The 7,606-nt window shown below is 40.2% G+C and overlaps 1 protein-coding gene across 5 annotated transcripts; it reads right to left on the reverse strand.

Moving 5' to 3' along the window:
• Nucleotides 1–249: 249 nt before the first annotated feature.
• Nucleotides 250–7,472, reverse strand: armc3 (armadillo repeat containing 3). 5 transcript variants are annotated; one of them, XM_079361864.1, is made up of 18 exons: nucleotides 7,363–7,472; nucleotides 7,087–7,138; nucleotides 6,859–6,976; nucleotides 6,380–6,505; nucleotides 6,158–6,226; nucleotides 5,902–6,077; nucleotides 5,527–5,721; nucleotides 5,139–5,322; nucleotides 4,861–5,013; nucleotides 4,667–4,775; nucleotides 4,166–4,415; nucleotides 3,864–4,000; nucleotides 2,836–3,004; nucleotides 2,419–2,516; nucleotides 1,282–1,359; nucleotides 981–1,154; nucleotides 683–845; nucleotides 250–572 (listed from the first exon to the last, which is right to left on the reverse strand). In XM_079361864.1, the coding sequence occupies exons 2-18, from the start codon at nucleotides 7,129–7,131 to the stop codon at nucleotides 378–380; spliced, it is 2,439 nt and encodes an 812-aa protein (XP_079217990.1). In that variant the 5' UTR covers nucleotides 7,132–7,138; nucleotides 7,363–7,472; the 3' UTR covers nucleotides 250–377. The 5 variants fall into 5 exon arrangements, with proteins under 5 accessions (XP_079217990.1, XP_079217987.1, XP_079217988.1 ...); XM_079361861.1 differs by having other exon boundaries at nucleotides 5,527–5,724; XM_079361862.1 differs by having other exon boundaries at nucleotides 5,527–5,724; nucleotides 7,087–7,151; nucleotides 7,363–7,468.
• Between the last annotated feature and the right edge of the window lie 134 nt (nucleotides 7,473–7,606).

A 7,606-nucleotide genomic window follows, 5' to 3' on the forward strand; every position in this document is an offset into this window, starting at 1 on the left:
CTTGGACTGTGTGAATATGATTTGAAAAACTATTCCAGTAAATATGACTCTTAATAAGACTTACGTGATTTAAGATGTTTTTCTCATATATATATTTTTTACAGTTTACTGCCAAAGAAACTATAGGAAATTAAGTCAACATCAGCCTTCATATTGTGTCTAAAAACACATAAAAACCTCAGTCAAATCACTATATAAACATCAAAGAGGGTTAAAGAGACTAATATGTCACAGATTTTGTGGCATACATTTACTTAGATATCAACAGATTGTTTAATGATCTGCCATACAGGTAATACAGTACAAATGATATATGATGCAGCTCAATAATGCCTGTTGAGCAGTATGTACTATTTCGGCACAACTCGAGTGTTGTTCTAAAAAGTCTGGTATTGCTCAGCAGCAGGGCTATTAGTCTTTAACAGGTTTCCAGGCTGGTGCATGAGGTCTACTATATAGCGGCACGGTCCATTGCTTGATGAATTTCCATCAAAGAGAAGGACGTCGTTCCAAGCGCGGTTGTACTCACCCCGAACAAGCGTGCAGCTCAGTCCAATGCAATCAGCCAGACACTGGAAAGTTAGAGAGGGGAGAGAAGGTGCTTAAAGTAGATGTTAAATCTTATGTCTAAAAGAAAGGGAATGGTTAATTCACTAAACAAGCTGGCGATGCAGTGTGTTACCTTAAAGAGAAGTGCCCTATGGCAGTAGATTCCCTTTCTGATTAAACCAATGGGAACAACATTAGACTGGAGCTTATATTTCAGCTTGCTGATGTGCAGCACCCATGCAAACTCGTGCAACCTTTCCATCTCCCATGCTCCACCCATGGCTGTGCTGACCAACCTGTCAACCAAAAACCATTTAAAAAAACAAAAACGTTTGAGAAAAATTCTGCCAATCAATCGAGAGGTGATTTTCTTCACTCTTTTAGTGACAAGCCTGCATGTTGGTTAGATGCCAAATGCACAAATTGGTTACCTGGCCAGAGCAGAATACTGCTCTCGTTCATCATTTAGTGGGAGGATGGATTTTTTTGCCTTTTTCGCTAGAAGCTGTAATGACATGTCATTCATCATCGTCAATGATTTTTCTGCAGGAGATTCCAGCTCAGTCTCCTCTTCCTGTTTGTCATCCTCTTTCTTCTTCTCTCTCCTATTTCAAGAGGCAGTAATTACAACCAAGAAAACTATACAAGTTTCTTAAAAAAGAGACGAGCATCAAATGGTTTTAACTAACTGTACTTACAAGTTACATCCCTGTCTCCTGCACACTAACTCACCGAGGTGTCCTATTGTCTGCCTTAGTGGTGTCTGTTTCTGATGGGTTACTCTGCCTCTTTACTCGCATCATTGTCTCTCTGCAGAGAGAAAACACTAAAGTGAACTAAAACATGCCATGCCTTTTTTACTGTTCACTGCACATGTAAAAAAAAAAAAAAAAAAAAAAACAAGTGAGCATGCATACATTCTAGTCAAAAACATCATGCTATCTTTAATTCCTGCACACATTACTAGAACAGATACACTTCATTTTCTTTTTCAGAGAGAACTTCTCACTTTTTAGAAGATTTTAATGATGATTGCAAAACTGCTGGAGCTGCCTTACTGTCATGTCTTATTAGTACTCGTGTCTATAATCTGCAGACAAACATGAGCAAACGTTCACTAGGGAAGCTGAACTTCCTGGTGAAATCACTGTACTGTTTAAGAAAGCCTCGATTAAATGTGCTAAAACATATAATCACGTGATACAAAAGTGAAACTGAGGTCACAAGAAGCCATTGGTGAGAAAATGGATAGATTACGTAATGCACTACTTAAAAATGCCTGAGGTGTTGTGTGTTTGCAGGCTCAAGGGTGCATGTTAGAAATGGGCTGCGCCTGAGGCACCCTGAGGGTAACTTTGGGAATGTTAATTCATCAAAATACTGGAAGCTATCGAGGTTGAAGATATGTATAGCCTTTAACACGTTCTGTGTTCTTTGTGTCTGACTCAACGTGCATGCATATTATGAGCAGGATGATCGTTGGTGGTGTTTGCGCATGGACACTGACTTTGAAGGCTCTATTACTGTTGCCATCTTTAAAAAGGGGAACATTTACCCCGTGAGGCCACGGTAACACTGGGCACACTGAAGGATAGCAGGAGAGGAGAGCTTGATTGGAGAAGAAAAGGGGAGGGGGAAAGGCACAACAAACAATGGCTGGTAGCGTAGGAAGTCTGCCAAGCCTCAGTCAAGGCTCCAACACTATTTGGGTAATTGTTCTACAAGTTTCTCACTTCGCTTGTAGTGTGAAAGGAAAAGACACTGACTCGGGCGAGCAGTTGTTGAAAAAGAAAACAATGTTTTCCTTCCGAGGTTTTAAGGACTTTTTTTCCAATTTAAAAAATAATAATAAAAATTCATAAAACAAACTTTGCTTTTGTTGTGTTGACAACAATAAATGGGCGGTACTGGTTGACAGGCTGCTTGGACAACTCTTCCAGAGTCAATATCCTTTGACCTGCACAGGCCTGAGAGAGAGAGAGAGAAACTTCAAACTTCAAATATCTTCGCATGTCAGGTTTTCAAAAGTTTGTGATGGTGCTGGTGAGAGGAGTTCACGTTACCATAGTAATAAAAAAAAAAGTAAAGTTCATTAAAAAAGCACTTATCAAAATTAAAGTCCCAAACTGCTTTATATGATATAAAAACCCCAACAGTAAATTACACAATAATAAAGTCCTCAAAAGTATGAACATAAAACAACAATGCAGTAAACTGTGCATGAATATAGATATGACAACACAGCTTTCACCTTGAATTCCATGAGATAACTTATTTCACACTGACCTTTCCAGCATCGTAGAAGTCATCACTAATATTGTCAGTGAATGCCAGATGACCTGTCAGGCTGTATTTAACAGACAAGTTGGTTTTAAGAAGGCTGTTCATAGCCAACTCACTAAAACAGCTCCTACGATTCACTGATTGGTTGATGCCTTGAAGCATCTCCAGGGCTCTAAGAAACAAATGAACAGAGCAGGATTACAAAATACACATTGATGATTGAATGTATAGAAACGTGTCAAAACTGAATGTGCAACATTAACCTTACACATAACATATTGTTTTGTGCTATACTGCCATCTACTGGCCATTTGAGAGAACACTGAGTTGGCTTCAACACCATGCTTTCTGTGCTTTATTCCTTTTATACATTAATTTTTCATTTCTTAATTTAATCAACACATACTCTATTTATTTATTGCACTATGGTTTGTACAGTTAACACTAAGCAGTATCAGTGCAGCATGCCACAGATTTTTGCTGAGAGCTCAGACCTTTAATTCCACCCAGGCAGGACAGAACCTGAAAGTGCATGTAATTATACGGACATCTTGCAGACATAACATGCAAACAATTCATCCAAGGATATAAAATGTGCTGACTGAAGCTGGTGGAGGTTGGTGTGGTGGAAGGAGAATTACTAGCAGTAGAGTGGATTCAATGCAAGAGAGAGAGAGAGAGAGAGAGAGAGAGAGAGAGATGATTTGAACAGACCGTCTTGTTGTCAGAGTGTGATAATGATTGGTTGGCATTTGGACGATTCTCAGATTAGCTGATTGACGCCTGTGGGCAGCCTGAACTAATGCAGGGCTCGATGTATGGCTCTTTAGGCAACTCCAATATTGCTCCACTCTGTCAAATACATGTGGTTTTTCTTTCAGTTTACTCCAATTCTGTAGTCATTACTTGAGAGCATTGCTGTCAGGGTAGGGGTCTAAAATGTCCTATCGTCCTGTAGTTTGTTGAATCATGTTTCATGATTGATACATTATGCCCTGGTGTCATAGTTATCCGTCATTCAAGTGTCTTACCCAAGTCTGCACATCTCCACAGCTGTCGACTTATCGCTGGCACAGACATTGATAACCATGCATGCATTATGCAACACCTCCTTGTTATAGGAGTGCAGCAAAGTGATGAGTGGTTGAAGGCCTCCAGCACTTTGTAGCTATTTAAGACAGGGAGTGAATTTTTAAGTAGTCAGGCACATCGGATGAAATATTGTTACACTGTTAAAGAAACTGTTGTTTACAGTGAACATTTCCATTTAATATGCCAGACAGTCAAATATCTTTGAACAAGGCAACATTCAGAAAAGCTATTAGACACTAACCTGTGCCCGAGATTCTGCATCACAGGTCAACTCTGCCAGGCAATGCATAGTGCTGACCAGGACCTGTGTGTTTGTGGACTTCAGTGGCTCCACCAGGGCCTGTATGGCACCATGTGACAAGATGCTGCAGCGGATGACCTCCTGTCCTGCCATGTTGCCAAGCGTGGCTGCAGAATTGGCCACTGTCCTGGGACAGCTTCCACAGAGCTGCTGGACAAGGAGCTCATGGCCTCCTGCCTCGTACACCGCACTGGAGGAGAACACAGAAATAAATGGCAAATTAAATACAAACATAAAGAGCGTACAATTTATACAGAGTCAGAACATATAATACAACACAATAAAAATGTGTCACCTCCTTTATAAACTTTGTTTCGGCATTTAGAAACTAATGTTTATCACATGCAGCATTTATACTCAAAATACCCTAAAATCTGTTTTTTTTTCTAATTTATTAGGAAGTTAGGAAATGTAAGTAGTGTTGTGTTTTCTCTCACTAACAATGCATTGAGCTGGTTGCTATCTGTCAGGCTGAAGAGGGCACTGGTCACTGCCTCTCTCAGAATCAAACTGTCATTATTCAGCAACTGTACAACTGCAGGGATTCCATCTGAAACATAGAAATACAAATCACTAACAGTTCCGTGTGGCTGTGATGTTGATGTTTGAGGTGGTGGTGTTTACATATGCAGTACCCAGGTCTCTGAAGCTGTCTTTGCTGGCAGGGTGGTTGCTCATGGTGGACACACCTTGGCAGGTAAGTGCCTTCACGTTGACATCGGGCACAGACAGAAGCTCTACTAGAACCTTCTCTATGTTCTGGTTATGGAGCAGCTTGCGATTCTCAGCTGTGTACAAAGGAAAACACACAGAAAACACAAACTTACTGTAGTTAGTTCATAGAGCCTTATCACTACATGTTTGAAAAATGGAAATACATTTTTTTTGTTAAGGTCTTTAAAGTTGTTCTTACAGTTCTCTGCAACCCTGGTGATGCATATAACAGCATTGGACTGGATTTCAGGCGTGTTGGGGGTGAGAATAAACTCTATCAGCCTTGTCAGTCCTCCACCCTCTTGGATTAGACGTAAAGCCTCACTGTCACTCAAACAGTTAGAAACCACCTGCAAGGCCTCAGCATGAAGATCGTTGAATTCCTGAAATAATAAAAAAATGTGTTGTGCAAAAAGGATGTAGAGAATGAAGACTCTGAATGACAGAGAAAGCAAGTCAAGTGCAAACCATCTCAAGATAATCCACAAATGGCTATGGAATAGGTCCTTTTAAAGACCTCAACAACAAAAACAAAAAAAAATTTCAAAGTGCAGGATAAAGACATTTCCCTCACACACATATTGTACCATTTTACTGAGTATATCCATGAGCTTCTCAAATCCTTGCTCTTCCCTGAAGGTCATGCGTGATTCTTCATCAGTAGTGACATAACGCAGAATCTTTAAAACCAGATGCTGAATGACCGGGAAATCCGACATCAACAGTTCCAGAAGAGGAGGGATCCCACACAGCTCATGTACTGCCAGCAGGCTTTGGTAGTCCTTCTTAAATAAAGTTCAACCAATTATAAAAGATGACAAGAATTTCGGAAAGTTAGACGTGAATGTTGGACTTGAACCGGCTGCCTGCTTTGCGCAACCCCAACCGCAAAAGGCCAACCGATGCCCCAGACATTTGAAATACTCATAAATATCTATTCTTGAATGAAGACTTGAATTTACTTGAACCAAGTTGAAGATAATCTCAAGAGAGTTCTTCTGGACATCAGGGTCTGGACTGGATAGGAGCTGGATCAAAGGTGGCAGGCCTTTGTTATCAGAGATCTGGACCTTACAGATGAAGTCCACAGACAGGGAGGCCAGGCATAGGGTTGCAAACTCATGGACAACTACATCTTCTAAAAAATGAGAGAAAATTGAGTTTGTTGTATCGCTGCTATTTAACAGTTTTTATCTACTTTCAATTAAAATTACGCACCTTCAGCTGACAGTTTGTCAATAATTGATGGGATGGTATCCATTTTTTTCAGAGCATTTTTTACATCACCTTTCAATATAAAAACAGTTATTCAGTTAGCCAACCTGGCTGCTATACATCATTCTGCAAGTCAACCAAACAGTGAATGTTGTAGCCAACTAACTGCAGCAACTCTGTAAACAACTGTAAATACCAATCTGCATCGATTTTCACATGACTCACCGTTGGTAGCCATTATGCCCAAGGCCATCAAAGCATTGCGTCTGATCAGTTTGTTGTTGTGAGAAATGAGTTTGCTCAGAGGCTTCAATGCCCCAAGTCCCAGCAGAGAGACTTTGTTCTCATCTCCTACCAACAGAGGGAGACAGTGAGATGAAAATAAAACACGATGCCACACACAACTGCTGCCTGTGGGCATTTATACTGGGAGAGGAAGAACACACAGCATGTGTTTTAATGTAATTACAGTAAGCAGGCTTAGAGCTACGTATATTATAACGGATGTATTCAAACGTAATTGTTGATAATGTTATAAGCTGTGTCCGTGGCTCTGAATTAACAAAAATATTCATACGATTTTTAGAAACATGTCATGTCAAAGCGTATCAGGAAATAGAATTTTCTACTTTTCTTGGGCAAAGTAGAACACAAATCTAACATGTAGGTTGTTATGATCACAGCGGGAAGTCTACAGTTCCTACCTTTTTCTGCAAATGTGTGAATTGCTTCACATGCTTTGACAAGGATATCGTCCTCTGTGGAGTTCAACAGCAGAACTATGGTTTCTGGGGTCCTGCCCTCAACAAGTACAGGTTCAAACTATGATGCGGACGAGAGAAAACGTTTCTGGTTATCTTGTCTGTAGTATATTTAAACGAGAAGCCGGCCTTCATGAAAGAAATAAAAGCTTTAATGCACTTCTCTCTCACCGTGTCCTTGCGTGGAGTTTCACTCTCCTTCACTTTCTTTCCCATTCTGAGTCTTAGAAGGGAAACTGCTTTTTAATGTGTTTTTAAAAAAAAAGTGTTTATTGATTACAGACACAGATAGCCTCTCAATGCTACATGACATGCTACAACCTAAAACTAAAGGTAAACCTGACAGCTAACCTGCATGCTCTACTGAATTCTATTCATTATTATTTAGCCAACTTTCCCAAATTGACGACACAAAAATGCCTGTATAGCCTACTCATCACGACTTACCTTCTAAACTAAAGGAAAAGTTCAAGACTCAGTTAGCATGACAGCTAGCCAGAGGACGCAGTTTGGTGTTTAGTGTTTGGGGAAAGGATGTTTAAACCGCGTTGCTAGGCAACCGGTGTCACGTTGCGCTAAATGAGGGATAACAGTTTTCTCTCTCTCTCTTGAACCTGTCAAGAGGCAGTGAATGGTCAATGGGCCTACTGTCTGTTATTAACTACAGATATATGACAAGTCACTTTAATCG

This window comes from Symphodus melops (assembly GCF_947650265.1).
Source record: "Symphodus melops genome assembly, chromosome: 14".
NCBI classification, from domain to species: domain Eukaryota; kingdom Metazoa; phylum Chordata; class Actinopteri; order Labriformes; family Labridae; genus Symphodus; species Symphodus melops.